Source organism: Phocoena sinus, chromosome 6, assembly GCF_008692025.1.
Source record: "Phocoena sinus isolate mPhoSin1 chromosome 6, mPhoSin1.pri, whole genome shotgun sequence".
NCBI lineage: Eukaryota > Metazoa > Chordata > Mammalia > Artiodactyla > Phocoenidae > Phocoena > Phocoena sinus.
Window position 1 is genome coordinate 44,301,141 of NC_045768.1, and position 19,340 is coordinate 44,320,480.

General features: G+C 38.6%; 1 protein-coding gene across 1 annotated transcript in view; it reads right to left on the reverse strand.

The window, feature by feature from the left end:
* PCSK5 (proprotein convertase subtilisin/kexin type 5) overlaps positions 1–19,340 on the reverse strand; it is a 448,447-nt gene that overhangs the window by 198,350 nt on the left and 230,757 nt on the right. Inside the window, 1 exon segment of the mRNA XM_032634783.1 lies at positions 13,108–13,211. Within this exon segment, the coding sequence (XP_032490674.1) occupies positions 13,108–13,211 (104 nt within the window).

Below are 19,340 nucleotides of genomic sequence, written 5' to 3' on the forward strand. Positions count from 1 at the left end.
GAAATGTGCCTGTATCTGTACGCATGTGTATATATATATATATTTTAGGTTCCCTGCTAGATTCTGCATGTTTTTTCTTTTTTTGTAATTTAATTTTGTTTTTTTATACAGCAGGTTCTTATTAGTTATCTCTTTTATACATATCAGTGTATATATGTCAATCCCAATCTCCTAATTCATCCCCACCCCACTCTTCCCCTGGCTTTTCCCCCTTGGTGTCCATACATTTGTTCTCTACATCTGGGTCTCTATTTCTGCCTTGCAAACCAGTTCATCTGTACCATTTTTCTAGATTCCACATATATGTATTAATATACGATAACTGTTTTTCTCCTTCTGACTTACTTCACTGTATGACAGTATCTAAATTCATCACTTCTCTACAGATGACCCAATTTCGTTCCTTTTTGTGGCTGAGTAATATTCCATTGTATATATGTACCACAACTTCTTTAGCCATTCGTTTGTTGATGGGCATTTAGGTTGCTTCCATGACCTGGCTATTGTAAATAGTGCTGCAATGAACATTGGGGTGCATATCTCTTTGAATTATGGTTTTGTCTGGGTATATGCCCAGTAGTGGGATTGCTGAGTCATATGGTAATTCTATGTTTAGTTTTTGAAGGAACCTCCATACTGTTCTCCATAGTGGCTGTATCAATTTACACTCCCACCAACAGTGCAAGAGGGTTCCCTTTTCTCCACACCCTCTCCAGCATTTGCTGTTTGTAGATTTTCTGATGATGCCCATTCTAACCAGTGTGAGGTGATATCTCACTGTAGTTTTGATTCGCATTTCTCTAATAATTAGTGATGTTGAGAATCTTTGCATGTGTCTCTTGGCCATCTGTATGTCTTCTTTGGAGAAATGTCTATTTAGGTCTTCTGCCCATTTTTTGATTGGGTTGTTTGTTTTTTTACTATTGAGCTGCATGAGCTGTTTATATGTTTTGGAGATTATCCTTTGTCCGTTGATTCACTTGCAAATATTTTCGCCCATTCTGAGGGTTGTCTTTTCAGCTTGTTTGTAGTTTCCTTTGCTGTGCAAAAGCTTGTAAGTATCATTAGGTCCCATTTGTTTATTTTTGTTTTTACTTCCATTACTCTAGCAGGTGGGTCAAAAAAGATCTTGCTGTGATTTATGTCAAAGAGTGTTCTTCCTATGTTTTCCTCTAAGAGTGTTATAGTGCCATTCTTACATTTAGGTCTTTAATCCATTTTGAGTTTATTTTTGTGTATGATGTTAGGAAGTGTTCTAATTTCACTCTTCTACGTGTAGCTGTCCAGTTTTCCCAGCACCACTTATTGAAGAGACTGTCTTTTCTCCACTGTATATCCTTCCCTCCTTTGTCATAGATTAGTTGACCATAGGTGCATGGGTTTATCGCTGGGCTTTCTATCCTGTTCCACTGATCTATATTTCTGTTTTTGTGCCAGTACCATACTGTCTTGATTACTACACTTTGTAGTATAGTCTGAGGTGAGGGAGTCTGAGTCCTCCAGCTCTGTTTTTTTCCCTCAAGATTGCTTTGACTATTCAGGGTCTTTTGTGTCTCCACACAAATTTTACGATTTTTTTCTTCTAGTTCTGTAAAAAAAAAAATGCCATTAGTAATTTGATAGAGATTGCATTGAATCTGTAGATTGCTTTAGGTAGTATAGTCATTTTCACAATACTGATTCTTCCAATCCATGAACATGGTATATCTCTCCATCTGTTTGCACCATCTTTGATTTCTTTCATCAGTGTCTTATAGTTTTCTGAGTACAGGGCTTTTACCTCCTTAGGTGGGTTTATTCCTAGGTATTTTATTCTTTTTGTTGCAGTGGTAAATAGGAGTGTTTCCTTAATTTCTCTTTCAGATTTTTCATCATTAGTGTATAGGAATGCAAGAGATTTCTGGGCATTAATTTTGTATCCTGCAACTTTACGAGATTCATTGATTAGCTCTAGTATTTTTCTGGTAGCCTCTTGAGGATTCTCTCTACATAGTATCATGTCATCTGCAAATAGTGACAGTTTTACTTCTTCTTTTCCAATTTGTATTCCTTTTATTTCTTCTTCTTCTCTGATTGTCGTGGTTAGGACTTCCAAAACTATGTTGAATGACAGTGGCAGGAGTGGACATTCTTATCTTGTTCCTGATCTTAGAGGAAATGCTTTCAGTTTTTCACCATTGAGAATGATGTTTGCTGTGGGTTTGTCGTATATGGCCTTTATTATGTTGAGGTAGGTTCCTTCTATGCCCACTTTCTGGAGAGTTTTTATCATAAATGGGTGTTGAATTTTGTCAAAAGCTTCTTCTGAATCTAATGAGATGATCATATGGTTTTTATTCATCAATTTGTTAATATAGTGTATCACATTGATGGATTTGCATATATTGAAGAATCCTTGCATTCCTGGGATAAATCCCACTTGATCATGGTGTATGATCCTTTTAATGTGTTGCTGGATTCTGTTTCCTAGTATTTTGTTGAGGATTTTTGCATCTATATTCATCAGTGAAATGGGTCTGTAATTTTCTCTTTTTGTAGTGTCTTTGTCTGGTTTTGGTATCAAGGTGATGGTGGCCTCGTAGAATGAGTTTGGGAGTGCTCCTTCCTCTGAAGTTTTTTTGGAAGAGTTTCAGAAGGATGGGTGTTAGCTCTTCTCTAAATGTTTGATAGAATTCACCTGTGAAGCCATCTGGTCCTGGACTTTTGTTTGTTGGAAGATTTTTAATCACAGTTTCAATTTCATTACTTGTGATTGGTCTGTTGATATTTTGTATTTCTTCCTGGTTCAGTCTTGGAAGGCTATACCTTCGTAAGAATAACCAAATTCTTAAGAATTTGTCCATTTCTTCCACGTTGTCTATCTTATTGGTATAGCATTGCTTGTAGCAGTCTCTTACGATGCTTTGTATTTCTGCAGTGTCTGCTGTATCTGCTCCTTTTTCATTTCTAATTTTATTGATTTGAGTCCTCTCCCTCTTTTTCTGTCTGGCTAAAGGTTTATCAATTTTGTTTATATTCTCAAAGAACTAGCTGTTAGTTTTATTGATCTTTGCTACAGTTGTCTTTCTTTCTATTTCATTTATTTCTGCTCTTATCTTTATTATTTCTTTCCTTCTACGAACTTTGGGTTTGTTTGTTTTTCTTTCTCTAGTTCCTTTAGGTGTAAGGTTACATTGTTTACTTGAGATTTTTCTTGTTTCTTGAGGTAGGACTGTACTGCTATAAACTTCCCTTTTAGAACTGCTTTTGCTGCCTCCCACAGGTTTTGCATCATCGTGTTTTCATTGTCATTAGTCTCTAGGTATTTTTTGGTTTCCTCTTTGATTTCTTCAGTGATCTCTTGGTTATTTAGTAACATATTGTTTAGCCTCCATGTGTTTGTGTTTTTACATTTTTTCCCTGTAATTGATATCTAGTCTCATAGTGTTGTGGTAGGAAAAGATGCTTGATATGATTTCAATTTTCTTAAATGTACCGAGGCTTGATTTGTGACCCAAGATGTGATCTATCCTGGAGAATGTTCCATGTGCCCTTGAGAAGATAGTATAATTTGCGGTTTTTAGATGGAATGTCCTATAAATGTCAATTAAATCTATCTGGTCTATTGTGTCACTTAAAGCTTGTGTTTCCTTATTAATTTTCATTTTCGATGATCTGTCCATTGGTGTAAGTGAGGCGTTAAAGTCCCCAACTATTATTGTGTTACTGTCGATTTCCTCTTTTATAGCTGTTAGCAGTTGCCTTATGTATTGAGGTGCTCCTATGTTGGGTGCATATATATTTATAATTGTTATAGCTTCTTCTTGGATTGACCCCTTGATCATTATGCAGTGTCCTTCCTTGTCTCTTGTAACATTCTTTATTTTAAAGTCTATTTTATCTGACATGAGTATTGCTACTCCAGCTTTCTTTTTTTTTTTGGTATCCAGCTTTCTTTTGATTTCCATTTGCATGGAATATCTTTTTCCATCCCCTCACTTTCAGTCTGTATGTGTCCCTAGGTCTGAAGTGGGTCACTTGTAAACAGCATATATCCGGGTCTTGTTTTGTATTCATTCAGCGAGGCTGTGTTTTTTGGTTGGAGCATTTAATCCATTCACATTTAAGGTAATTATTGATATGTATGTTCCTATGACCATTTTCTTAATTGTTCTGAGTTTGTTTTTGTAGGTCCTTTTCTTCTCTTGTGTTTCCCACTTAGGGAAGTTCCTGTAGCATTTGCTGTAGAACTGGTTTGGTGGTGCTGAATTCTCTTAGCTTTTGCCTGTCTGTAAAGCTTTTGATATCTCCATTGAATCTGAATGAGATCCTTGCTGGGTAGAGTAATCTTGGTTGTAGGTTCTTCCCTTCCACCACTTCAAATATATCATGCCACTCCCTTCTGGCTTGTAGAGTTTCTGCTGAGAAATCAGCTGTTAACCTTAGGGGGGTTCCCTTGTATGTTATTTGTCGTTTTTCCCTTGTTGCTTGTAATAATTTTTCCCTGTCTGTAATTTTTGTCAATTTGATTAGTATTTGTCTCGGCGTGTTTCTCCTTGGATTTATCCTGCCTGGGACTCTCTGTGCTTCCTGGACTTGGGTGGCTATTTCGTTTCCTATGTTAGGGACGTTTTCGACTATAATCTCTTCAAATATTTTCTTGGGTCCTTTCTCTCTCTCTTCTCCTTCTGGGACCCCTGTAATGAGAATGTTGGTGCATTTAATGTTGTCCCAGAACTCTTAGGCTGTCTTCATTTCTTTTCATTCTTTTTTCTTTATTCTGTTCCATGGCAGCGAATGCCACCATTCTGTCTTCCAGGTCACTTATCCGTTCTTCTGCCTCAGTCACTCTGTTATTGATTCCTTCTAGTATATTTTTCATTTAATTTATTGTATTGCTCGTCTCTGTTTGTTCTTTAATTCTTCTAGGTCTTTGTTAAACATTTCTTGCATCTTCTTGATCTTTGCCTCCATTCTTTTTCCAAGGTCCTGGATCATCTTCACTATCATTATTCTGAATTCTTTTTCTGGAAGGTTGCCTCTCCACTTCATTTAGTTGTTTTTCTGGGGTTTTATATTGTTCCTTCATCTGGTACATAGTCCTCTGCCTTTTCATCTTGTCTATCTTTCTGTGAATGTGGTTTTCGTTCCACAGGTTGCAGGATTATAGCTCTTCTTGCTTCTGCTGTCTGACCTCTGGTGGATGAGGCTATCTAAGAGGCTTATGCAAGCTTCCTGATGGGAGGCATCAGTGGTGGGTAGAGCTGGGTGTTGCTCTGGTGGGCACAGCTCAGTAAAAGTTTAATCCACTTGTCTGCTTATGGGTGGGGCTGAGTTCCCTCCCTGTTGGTTGTTTGGCCTGAGGCAACCCAGCACTGGAGGCTATAGGTTCTTTGGTGGGGCTAAAGGCGGGCTCCGGGAGGGCTGATGCCAAGGAGTACTTCCCAGAACTTCTGTTGCCAGTGTCCTTGTCCCCACGGTGAGCCAAAACCACCCCCCACCTCTGCAGGAGACCCACCAACATTAGCAGGTAGGTCTGGTTCAGTCTCCTGTGGGGTCACTGCTCCTTCCCCTGGGTCCTGATGCGCCTACTTTGTGTGTGCCCTCCGAGAGTTCAGTCTCTGTTTCCCCCAATCCTGTAGAAGTCCTGCAATCAAACCCAACTAGCCTTCAAAGTCTGATTCTCTGGGAATTCCTTCTCCCGTTGCTGGTCCCCCAGGTTGGGAAGCCTGACATGGGGCTCAGAACCTTCACTCCAGCGGGTGGACTTCTGTGGAATAATTGTTCTCCAGTCTGTGAGTCACCCATCCAGCGGTTATGGGATTTCATTTTATTGTGATTAAGCCCCTCCTACCATCTCACTTTCTCTTCTCCTTTGTATTTAGATGTGGGATATTTTTTTGGTGAGTTCCATTGTCTTCCCGTCGATGATTGTTCAGCAGTTAGTTGTGATTCTGGTGCTCTCACAAGAGGGAGTGAGCACACGTCCTTCTACTCTGCCATCTTGAACCAATCTCCTTGTATGTATATTCTGATAAGACTGTCTTGTCTTAAATCTTTTGGGGGCATCTTATTTTGGAACTGGATTCGGAATCCAATTATTAGTGATTCAAAGAACTCCATTTTGTTAGTTATAGTTCCAATACACTTTTGGCCTGAAAACAACATTGGCCTTGGTTGACCACCCTTTGTAATTATGGGGTTTAGGGCTGATGATTTTTATCTTTGCCTGAAATATCAATTGTAACCACAAAATATCAAGCTTTGCTATCACGAAGGATAGCGAAACTCATCTGCTGAAAGAAGAGTTTTAAAAACACCTAAGGAAGTCCAGCCTCATTAGAATTAGCGAAATGGAGTTTCATCAGGTGATTACACAAAAAGAGACATCAGCTGTCTCTTAAGTATACAAATTTTGCATATTGTTAAAAATCACATTTTAAGCTTACAGCTTTTATACTGTATACTAATGATTAAAGAGTTGATAGGACATTGATAGCTACAGTCAGTTCAGATTTTTGTCATTAGTTCTTATGCTGAAATAATTACAACTTCCAAAATTTAGCAGGTTGAAGTCAACTTGATGTTTAAACATTAACATTAATTTGCAAAACAGAATTTTAGTTGTGTTTATATACGATTATAGTATAGTCATTGATATGCGATTATGGGATAAAAGGTATGAAGACGTATTGTGATAACTTCATTACAAAGTAATACATTTTCTCTTGCCCACTCAGGTAATTTAATTAATTTCAGTCGCAAAATAGCATTCTAATTCACAGCATAGTTTCATATCTTTATCCTCATTTCACAGTAGAAAGCTGTGACATACGAAAATACACTTTTAAGACTCTTTTCTTTGTCAAGGCTTTTTTTGTGTTTGGTATTTTGCAATTTCAAAGCACTTTTCTTTCAACTCAGCCTTCTCATTATGTTTGGTATTTGTTACCCACATTCTAAAAACCCAGATACAAAAATGTTAATTGGCTTCCTCAAAGGCCAAAGAAAATATCAATAACAGACTCTACTAGAATAAAGTTCTTAAGGTTGTGGCAAAGCCACAAAACTACTCCAAACATAATTCCCTTCATTAACTAATTATGTTTTGTAAAGAGATAATAGTCGTACAGTACAACCATTGTTTTAATTCTATTTTGAAGATGGATTTTAAGTGTGAAACCACATGCATTTAAAACTTTTGTATTTAGGGATGAAAAAACAGAACAAAACACCCCCAAAGTCTAACAAACCTAACACTACCATTCAAAGACCAGTGCAGAGAAAAGAACATTTTTCATTTGCAGAAGATATTTTAAAATCTCACATATTTAGTAGGTATGAATAGAACACTCTTATGGGGCAAGTAGACATTTTGGATACAAGACTCCGGATTAAGCAATGACCAAGCAGACTGCTGTCAGGGGTTCTATATTGCTGTTCCCAGGTAGATATTTAGGTAAATCATCCACCAGACAAAAGAATAAACGTAAAATCCCTAAATTATGTGTGATTCATATCTTTTTTTATAAATGAGCAAGAAGGTAAGTTCATATATTCAGTGATCAATGAATGCAAAAATAAAAGGTTTTAAGTTAATAAATGCATAGGAGTTCATAGAATACAATGGAATAAACATAGACTCTTGAAAGAAAATCAGGTGGTGTTTCTAGGGAGCAAATTTTATTAGGTAGGATCAAATGTACTTACATCCCTCTCTGCATTTTAAGAGAAGAACTAAATGCCTTATTTCTGAAAATAGGATCAGGACTGAAGTCAAGCATCTGATTCAAACACCCCCTCTGACACTGACCAGATGAATAATGTTTCCCTTTGACCTTTCTTTGAAAACATGATGTGCAGATTTCCAATTAAGGTACAATTATGTAGCTTTAATCATAGCTACCAACATCACATCAGCATGCTAGGTGGCAAAGATAAGATATTATTTGTACAGTGACATAATAAAATACAATATAGCTTTACCCTTTCAAATGGTAACATATCAGATATCACTTTATATACTCAAAAAGAAAAATAAAAACACCGCATTTCAAAACCTTTAGTTTCAGTTCAACACATGGCATGCTTAATGGTTTCAGCACATCTAATTCTTTTTAATAAGTGTTAAAACTGAAAGCAAGACAGGTAGGTATTAAAAATATACTGGAACATCTTAAAATTACCAGCCCTAACAGTGGAAATAAAATGACGGCGATTAAAAGTAATAAAGGTTATTAAAAGTTAAGGGCCTTTGAGGCTAAGAAGTCATGTTAGACTGTCAATTGTTTTCCCCATGGTGGGAAATCAGTTAGAAATTAAAAAAAAAATCTAGTAGTTTAGTTGTGGTCAAAGAAAGAGTCAGTGGAGGATGGGGAGGTTTCAGCAACATGCTGGTAGAAAAAAAGAGACTTACATAGTCTGGGAGGGCAGTGAAATGGAAGGCGTGGTAACCTCGCTCACTTAGTTGTCATTTTTGATTTTCAATGACATTTTTTTCATTCTTTCGCCTAGTAAAGATGACAGAAGTTCCTAATTTATTATCTGACGTCTATTCCTCTTCCTAGATTTAAGAGAGTTTAACTGTAAAATATCAAGTCATCATATCCAAATACAGACACTTTGAAAAAAACTACAGCACCGATGTTGCATGCATTCAATTATACTTCTCATAACTGCATCCGCAAACCAGAGATAAGGACATGGGGGAAAGATTCAGCGAGCACAGCCCAGGAGGCTGGGGGAGAAAGGGGAAATCTGCAGGGTCTTCAGATTAAAGCAGTAGGAGGGAGGGGCTCATAACAAAGAGTCACGTTCTTCCTGAAAGGCTGTGAGCCATGGATTCTAGAAGAATGCAGAATTCAAGTCCTCTGCATGGCTCTAGGATCCATATACTCTATAGGTACAAACGGAACTGGTCAAAATGTAAATGACACTCCACAAGAGAGATTCGCTCATCAGATGCCTTCTGCTGCTCAGGCTGGGCTGCATTTTAGGTGATGAGAGAAGGATCATTGATACTTCTATAAACATGAACCTGGCAGATTGGTTGGGCTTGACTGAAGGGATAAAAAAGTGCAGTGTAGATTTCTGTTCTGTGTGTAAATCATAGCACAGCCAGATCAGAGCAGGCAAAGTCATGGGGCCCCGGACGTTTCCTTCTAATTCTCCTCTTTGGTTGCACTTCATTCAGCATGTGTTGGGCTGGGCTGCTGAAGGTGCGCAGGAAATATTTGTGAATAAATGAATGAAGAGACTGCATAACTTAAATTCCTTGAAGAAAACCACCCTGAAGGGGAAAACCCTCAATTCTACAGCTGATTTGTACATTTTCAGGAGCACGAGGGCGGTATTAAAAACAGTAGAAAAGAAAAAAAATAGGAAAGACTTATCGTAAGAGCAAAGGGAAAAAAAGGAGAAAGAAGTAATATTGAAGAAACCCCCAAACAAACAATTTAATGCCAAAGTCATCTCCAAGCACTGCAAATGTTGCTCTGTAGCAAAATACTGGAATTCGGATTTTTAGTTCTGTAGTGGCAAATACCACATCTGTTCACGTGGTCTCATACAAATACTTTCCTATTCTCACGCATAATCTCAGATTCTTTGCTAGGTGCATGATATTTATTATCAAAGAAACTATCTCTGGAGGAGGTTTAAAGTCAAAAGGTGTCTGAAATTTAGCTAGGATCATTCACAGGATGAACAACTCTAAAAAACATCTAGCTCGTTTCCATAGGTATGCCTTCATTGGATGATGTTTATCTTGAAAAACAAATCTTCTGCAAGATATTTTAACTATAAGAGATTATTATTATTATTGAAGAAGCATCAAGACATAATCATCTTAGTTCAATTAACATTGTTAAAAATTAAGGTACCGTTAGCATAAAAATGTTGATGAGTGGCTTCCAGCTTTGGGGCTGGCTTTACTTTGAACTGATCTCAATATAGGATCGTTCATAGAGTGCGACCATAATGAGAGCACATAGAAAGGGGAAGAAAGTTCTCTGCACCCAGCTCATCAGTATGCAGCTCCGCTCTCAGAGAAACACACAGAGGAGCCAGTCCTTCAAGGGCAACTTCCTTGCCTGAATGCAATCTGTCCATGCCAGTTAACAAGAAGCCAGCAGCTGCTTCTGGAGGGAATCCCCTTCCAGGAGCCAGGAATCCAGGCCCATAACACATGTGGGTAAGAGTAGATCAAGTCTGCCTTGAGAGGAGACCCACACCAGTCTAGTTCCTATAACATCTGGCTCTGTTCTCTGCTTCGGACGGACCACACATGGGTAGGTCTGGAGAAATGTAAGGACATTGTGTGAAATGCACTTGGCAGGGTTTGGGGAAAGACTGATCTGTAGGGTGTTGGCTTCTCCAAAGTTATCAGTGAGAACTAAGACTATCAAGTCTATTGATGGCAAGACCCCAAAACCTAACTGGTTGCTACCCTGAGCTGCTTCTGCTTTACCTGATGAGAAGGAAATTCACATGTTCGTACTGACGGCCCCACTGCAGAAGAGTACCTGCCAAGCAATTTATGAAATCCTGGTGGTTTCAAAAACAAAAACAAAAACCCGCTCTTCAGACAAGTTAAATCTCTCAACATGAGGGCACAACAGCAAGCCCAGGGAAGCACAGGTGTTTTCAGATTCGTTTCAGGCCTACATCTCACTCAGCGTTAGGACTGAACCAAGTGGTAAGAGGGAGTGCACCCAGGGCTGCAGGCTTCTGCTTGCAGGCAACTTCCGTTTTCTCCTAAGGAGAAACATTTGGCCATGTGTTCCCTCTAAGCAACGCCTGCAAAAGCTGGCTGACCTAATTTAAAATATGAGCTCTCACTGCATGAACCTCTTCCAAGGCTCCACTATTTTTTGTTCGTTCAGACCTTATTCCATAAAAAGTCAGCCCATCTTTTTCCAGTCCTAGTGACCTGCATTCTCTCCTTCCCGGAAGCATGTCGCTTCTCCTGCTAGCCTCTGCCTTAATCACTTTTATTTGTGGGACGCTAGGGAGGGGATGGGAATGCTTCGAGTAGGGAAGAAAATAACTCTTTAAAAAATCATTCTTATTATGATCATGTTTAGATGAAATATGGGGCTTGCCATCAACAAAATTACAAAACAATTCCACTGGGAGTCCAGACGGTTCAGGGTAATTCATCTATGAAAAAGTGAACTTTAATTGTTACTCTTGGCAGCAGTCTAAGAGAAGAGTGAAACATTATACTAAATATTGCCACGTGCAATAGTAAAATGTCTTTCCTCCCTGCCAGAAGCAGTGTATGGCCCCCTTCATACTCAGGTTTGGATCTGGTGATTTAGTCTAAATCCTCGGCTTCCCCCTCTCCAAAACCAACAGAGGTTTTCAAAAGAGTTGCATTTTTTATTAGAACCATTTGCTCTTTTTAAGTTGCCAAAAAGGAGTAAGTAAAACTAAGACTTTTATTTGGGTTAAAGTTGATTCCTCAGCCTCATTGAGGTCAATGTACTTAGTCTGTGAACCTTCTACTAAGAAGTTCATTGCAGTGTTGAACCAGCCAGCGTTCTGATCCCTTCTTCCCCCCTCCCCAAACCCAACCCCTTGGCTGCCTGCATTTATATAGTCGGGGCTGGAAGCATGGGGAAGCTAATCAAAAGGAAACATACATATGGCAAATTACATCCTGGATTTTCTAGAACAATTGAAATTTCAACTATTTTTGATGCTGCACATAACATTTGCTATCCTGGTACCACGGGTCTTGATTTGGGCTTCAGAAAATGTGATCCCGACAGGTATTTACAATGCTTTAGATTCAAAGCTCATTGAACACTGCTGCATTATAAAGTTTACAAGCACAGAAAGGTATCTGATAATACTCGAAAGCAGAGGGACATTCTTGTTTTCTAAAAGTGAAGTCTTCAGTGAAGATGTTAATCAAAGGACTCTTTTATATGGCGCTGGTTCCCTGGCATATTGATAGGTTTTGGCAAAGCGTGATTAGTAAGCTGCTTGCAAATAATTTTTAAAATTACACTTTACATTTTCAGCATGAATATTTATATACATTGGGAATAATACACTAAGGATATATTAAAATCATATGTAAGATATGCTATGCAGATAATATTATTCAGCTTCTAAATTGTTTAGGTTGCGGAAGTTAGGGCCCAGAAAAATTAAATGACTTGCCCAGGATTATTCAGCTTATTACCAATGATCTGAGGACCAGAACTGTAATTTTTAAGTAGATATTCCTTATGTTATAGAATACTGTTTTTCATCCATAGGGATATATAATGATACAAAGATTATTTGGGAGTAAATTTAAGTCTGCAGATACAACAAAAAGTAATCTTTGTTGTAACTTAAATTAATGGATTAAAATTTAGATTATCTGAAACCTGAGGAAAGGACATCTGTTTACGTAATTATTTTCTTTTGATTATAGCATATGTTATGGATGACAATAAACAAAATGGCTACCATTAGTAAGATAGCTTGATGGAACTAGAATCCCCATCAGCCATGGGAAAATTAGTCAGCACTTATTTATATCCTGTGCACACTTGCCTAAGACTGCACATTATAAAGCTTCATACGAACTTTTAGTTTATGTAAAGTAACGTCTTAGAATTATGCCTGTTTTTCTGTTTGTGGAAGGTTTGAAGAAAAAAACCAAAAACAACAAAAACAAAATATGTAGAAAAGCATAGCCTAGCAACTAACAGTGCTACCCTCAAACGAACAAAAGATACCAGCTATTATTAACTGGAAGTAATCACTCCAGAAGGTAAGGAATTTTTAAATACATTGTTACAAATACCTCTCAGATAATCGATGACACCAAAGAATAAACGAATGAGGAGCCCCATAGGTCGACAATACTTGGGAGTTGGTTACCTTTAAAGAAACTGACCTATGATGTGGGAAGCCAAGGAAATCTGCCTTAAATGTGTTGTTTTAATTAAAAAAAAAAAAAAAAAAGGAACCTGCCTTTTTTTTTTTTCCTACTAAGAGGTCAAGCTCTTCCTGTGTCAGTACAAAATTTAAAGTTTCTTTGGATGGGTTCTATTTCCTGCTCTCCATTTAAAATGGGGGAAAAATAAAAATATTTTGCCTGTGACAAAATATGAAAGAAGTTCTCACCCTTAAAACCAGCAGCATTGGTTTTCCAGTCATTAGCGTTCAAATGTCCTGCACGGGAAGTCCTTACAATAACATGCTGCACGTCTCTCCAGGTCAGAAACGGACTGGGGAAAGACAAGGTAAGAATCATTGTACCAAAAAAAAAAAAAAGATGGGGGAAGCAGAGAGTCACAAGCAAATTAAAAAAGCAAAAGCAGAAGGGCAAAGTACTAAAAACAAAGGGTCAGCGATTTGGGTCTGGGATAAACAAATGCCAAATGCCGCTCTTGTTCTCATCTTGGAGAAGTGACATTAGTCTCAGGGAGGCAGAAAATGTAACCTTTAATTTGAGAAATAATGTGATATTAGTCAGTGTAAGTTTTTAGAAGGGTGAAGATTTCCAGTTTTCTCAACAAAATGGCTCCCAATTCTGGCCCTGTCATCCTTCGTGTAGACTCTTGCATCATCATAAGAAAATTACAGCAAGCTAAAATCAAAACTGAAGGGCTCTTGAACATTCCTTGTTCAGTTGTTTAGCCGGGCACTTGATTTTAATTTAACAAAGAACTTAGCAATGTTAACCATTCTGGATGGATGTGTGGGATACAGAAAAAGTCTCAACTGAAACCAAGTCTTCATTTTCAGTGTTCTCAAAGGAAGAGGATGTGGTACAGAGCCCAAAACTGGGTACCCAGGCACAGAAAACTATGGGAGTGTCTTAATTTGCAATAAATAGTTATTAAATTATTGGATACCTATTTCTCATGGCTGTTGGCACTGAAGATCACAAAGACACTACTGAATGGGAGATACTTTCATCAAAGAACTGCAATACTAATAAACACACAGAAAACAAATCCAAGTACATATACACAGTCTTCTGTTCTCTTTCAAAGAACATGTTATTGACTAAAGGCATTTGACTCAGTGCATGCATGAAATTCTCTAATCAGGATACTTATTCAATTCAGTCTTGAATGTGAGGTGTGACCGTTTTTTTTACTTAACTAGGAAATATGGCAACTTATCATGCAGCTTGTGTAGTTATTTTCTTTGCTTCTCATCTGCCACCTTCATTTTAGAAGGATATTTGCAAAGGATGGGTCGGAAGGTTTGAAGGAGGAGAGACAATGACTTGCTACCTTCCTAGAAGTGTGACGGGGGCATGTGGTAGTCTCTGTACCCCGTCGTATGGGCACGTACGCACGCTGGTGTCTCCCAGGCAGAGGGAGAACTTGGTATCTTTATAGCTAGCTTTCAATGATGAAGCTGCACACTGCTCACTCGGTACCACGTTTTCCTATCACACTCAGCATATACGTGTTTTTTCACACTCAGCATATACGTGTTTTTGAGGGTGGCCTCCTAATGAGAGGGGGCCCAGTGATCAGATTCTGGTTCCTTCATTTTCTACATATGTGAAATTGACTTCCCAAGGTGTCAGTTTCCCCACTTAGAATGTGGATGTTAGTATCTACTTTACTCCGCTGTACCAACTGAATCGAAGTATAGTTGTCCCGTGAATAATGCGGAGGTTTGGGGCGCCGACCCCTGAGCAGTCAAAAGTCTGAGTATAACTCATAGTTGGCCCTCCGTAGCCACGGTTCTGCATCCATATATTCAACCAACAGCAAATCATGTTACTACGTATTTAGTGAAAAAAAATCTGCGTATAAGCGGACCTGTGCAGTTCAAACCTATGTTGTTCAAGAGTCAACTGCCGTGCCAAGTACTTAACCTTGTTCCTGGTGCATAATAAACCATTATAAGTGGTAGATAATACATCATTTTGCTAAAGTAAGAGCCACAGCTCCTATTTAGTGATTTGAAAATGAAGGAGATGGGGAGAGAAAAGTACTACAGAGTTCTTAAACCTTTTTGTTATGTTCCCAGATTCCAAATGAAAGAGAAATATTACTGCCATTTTCAAAGTTTCTATAAGGGACAAGACAGGATCTCGACTATTTTGTAAGGTTGCATTAATAGAAGAACTTATACTAAGGGATTAAGACCCATCCACGTGAGTTTGAAAGATATGAGAACAATGGAAGCAGAATTATTTTTGTTTTGATACAACACTTGTTAGGAGCCAACTTTAGAGCCTGACAAGCCACAAAACTCTGAATAAAGGGAGGGAGGTTGTGTGATGGATCCCAGGAGGCACGGAAGTTTTGCTTCTAAAACAGTTGGTATGATTTGGCCCTTAGCTGGCTAATAGTGAATCCACAACAAAATTTAACAGAGTCCATGCACTACAGTCAGGAAAATTAGGAGAATGAGTCCAGGGAAAATTCTGAATGCTACTCTCAACATAAGACGTTCTAGCTCTGCCTGAAATGCGATGCTAATCTCCACTCCCTTTTCCAGTGTAGTTACTTGGGTGAGGGGCGAAAACAACAGAAAAGCTCAGTCTGGAAAGACATTCCAGCCCCTTATTTATGGGAAAGCAAAATCCTCTCAAGTGAACATGTATGTTTTAATTTTTTCATGAGCAAACAGCAAGACCCCTAAAAGTACACTTGGATGTGATAAATATGTCTAACTCAACCTTGTAATTTTAAAATAACATTTAACACACAGTTAAACCTTTCACATTTTAATTGTTATCCTTTAGGGGAAAAAAAAGAAAAGAAAAGAAACAACACAAGCTTCCCTGTTACCTATCACCAGGGCAAGATTCCTTTAGAAATATCAAGCACAAGGTTCTGGTCACTGGGAGACCATTTCCCTAGTGACCCTTAGCTCTAAAAATAGAATAATAATAACAGAACAGGAAACACTTATCTTGTAGCTTAAGCAGTTGTATTCAGGCAGATTCAGGAAGCCTCCTGCATTCAACTCAGCCTGAAGAAATGAGAGTTACTTGCTCTCATGCTGAGTTGCACAAACTAATTCTTCTTGGAGTGCTTGTAATTAGAAGGGAGAAATGACCTTCAGGAAATTGAAACTACACATGGAAAGGAGGCATTCAGATAATTCTACTGTGACATTTGATAACGTACAACTTCAGAAATGATTTAATTTCAAAATTTCCTGAATTTCACCAAAATAAAGGGAGAAAGATAATATGGGAAACCAATGGATTTTTGAATCAGTGGTGTTCCTACCTGTGGGAGGGTAATTAATTATAGCTCAGGAAATAGCCATAGGTTAAGTGGCTAGTATCCTGAGAGGACTTTTATTTAGGGGAAAGTCTGATTCACATTTTATGACCTATTTGTATTTATGCTCACAGGGATGATGTAAGGAATGAAGAAGTCATCAAACGTGGGGTAAACCACATACAGAGTGAAAGAAGAGTGCCCTGTGCCGTGAACACCACAGTCCACAATGGTAACATAGGTCCTCCTAAAACTTACCCCCTCCTGCCAATTACCCTGGACCCACACTCCAGTGGCCTCTGAAAACCAATACCCCTTTCACCACCAAAGCACCAAAAGATTTGGGACAAATAATTATCAAAAAGGCCAAAAGTCTAACCAACCTAGAAAAAAAGAGCAGTTTCTCTCAACTCTGAGCCCGGTGACCACCAGTCTCATAATGAGCCACCAGGAGTTATGCCACATACCCCTCAGGTTTCTTCCTGGAATTATTGACAGTTACCCCTGAATAACAATATACACTGAAAGGTCACATTTATAAATGCCTGCAAAACGTGGCTAGTTAACAATGACCTTTCAAGGCAATACAACGTACATGATTTTCTGGGGAGTCCTGTATGTATCATCTTTTCCTGTAAGGAAGTTTTGCATCCTTTGATGACCGCAAAATAATAAGCAACATTTAGTGAACACTTGGCCAGGGAGAGGTACTGTATGTTGTATATGCACTATCATTGTGTAATCTAAAAAAAATCACAGGATAGAGGTAAAATTTTTATTCCCATTTCACAGATGACAAAAGTGAGACTTTGAGTTCCACACAGTAACTCAGGGACATATAGGTAGGTCGTGGTGGAGCTACAATTCAAACCAGCTGCACTTGGCTATGATAGTATGCTATCAATCACTATTTAATACCATCTCCACATGGACCCATAAAGGTGAAATGAATGTACACACAGTGGCTTGTCAGGTGGTTCTCTAACAGCTGGATCAGGAAGCCAAGTGTGGCATGTTCTGTCCTCATGGTCATACAATTTTTGTGCCCATACTCTCTCTCTCTCAACTCAGTTGGCTGAGTTTTGTTTGCAACAGAATTCAGGAGATTCTTGAGTCCTAATTTGATTTTCAGGTTCCAAAGGCCTAACTTCGGCACATTCTATCAAGAAGGTAAACAGAAAGATACTGAACTAGGAAAAATCATACTCTTTTTATAAAATAATATTTTATACTAGATGTCATAACATTGTATCTTTTCTTAACATTTGCTATGAACTTGTCACCTTGCCTGACACCCTCACACTTTGATGTGGTTTAAAGCCTGATTAGGTAACTCTTCTCCAATAAGGGAACCTCAGCTGAACCTCATCTCAAATACTTCTAGTCTCCAGCTGCAAAAATAGGATCAAGAACGACACCATCACTACCTGGTGTTTGTATTACATTTTTGTTCTGAGCAGTTCAAAGTATTTCATGGGCCCAACAACAGGTTTTAGAAGAAGTAGGACATATCCCGGGAGAGACATTCTGTCTAGTGCTTCTTGTTGGATGTCTAAGTGCAACTGCTAGCACTTAAAAAAAAAATTCCCTCCCTAAGAGTTTTCCCAGATAATTCTGCACACTTGTGAATAAACCTGTACTTGGTGGTCCTTAAAAACAAGGACCAAGGGCTTCCCTGGTGGCACAGTGGTTGAGAGTCCGCCTGCCGATGCAGGGGACACGGGTTCGTGCCCCGGTCCGGGAAGATCCCACATGCCGCGGAGCGGCTGGGCCCGTGAGCCATGGCCACTGAGCCTGCGTGTCCGGAGCCTGTGCTCCGCAACGGGAGAGGCCACAACAGTGAGAGGCCCGTGTACCACAAAAACAAAAAAAGCAAAAAACTAAAACAAGGACCAATTTTAAATCCTGAGTGACTGATTCACCTGCATTTATTAAAGAGAAAAAAGAACTCACCTTCCCCCTCCAAGCCCCCAGATGGATCTATCATCATAGGCAGTTTAAGGACAACTGATAAAAGGAAAAATGAATACACATCTTATTATAGAAAAAGAATAGATCAATAAGAGGAGCAATAGCGAATCCAGATAATGAAAACCGTTTCCTAAACAGGACAATCATCTTTAAATACAAGAGTGATTCCATCTAAAGCAAGGATGAGCGATTACGTGGACCAGACCTATAGGGAAACAGCATGAGCCATCAGCAATCATCATGAGCCATCAGCAATCATCAAATAGCCAACTTACTAGTCAACCAAAAATCCAAGGCCAAAGCAGTCTCCTTTTATGTTTCTCAAGATTGTGTAAAAGGAAAATGGGAATCAGTAGCCAGAAAATGAATGCCATTGTACAGATGCTAAGTAAGTCAGCAATTATGGGAAAGGATTCATTGTGAGCTGGAAGAACCAAGATGAGGCAGAATGTTTAAAGCCTGCAGAGATTGAGCAAAAACATTACTCTGACTGCAGCCAGTGTGTGCCAACGATGATTTAAGAATAAAATACAGACCTTTCAACAAAGGAAACCAATCTTCTTTTGTCAGGTAATGAAGAGCCCAAAGGGATCGCCAGGTGGTGAGTCCCACTACGAGCAGGAGTGTATCCCTAATGGGAGTGCGTTTGTTCTGTGTTCTATATTAATTCAAAAGTCCTGGGTCTAAAGCTGGGTTGCAGTAACAGAAAACACAATTAATAATACCTCCAGATTTAGAATTATGATTTGTATTGGTAGCACCAGGATCCCTGCTTATGATCCATCCACAGCTGAATGAAAGCAGAAAAGATAAAAGAAAAAACTGGTTTGAGATCACCTAAGTCAAATTTTTATTTTACTCTTTTGTGAAACCACTCACCGACTCCCTGAATTTAGTCTAAACCAAAGGTGTGGAAATTTGGTTTGTAAACACACTTAAGATAGCCCCCAATTTACAAAGAAAAATTCTGTCATTTAAACTGAAGTGCCTTCTTTCCATTATAAATCCCAGCTTATCTGTAGGATTTGTCATTATACCTGAAAGACATCAATAAGTTTTCTGCAGCCTTAAAAATGATTATTTTGTTTGTAAGCTCAATAATCATTTCCTTGAAATACTTTGTTATGTAAATGCTTATGGAGTAAAACCTGATGAGTGGTCAGCCAGAGGTACACGGAGTTG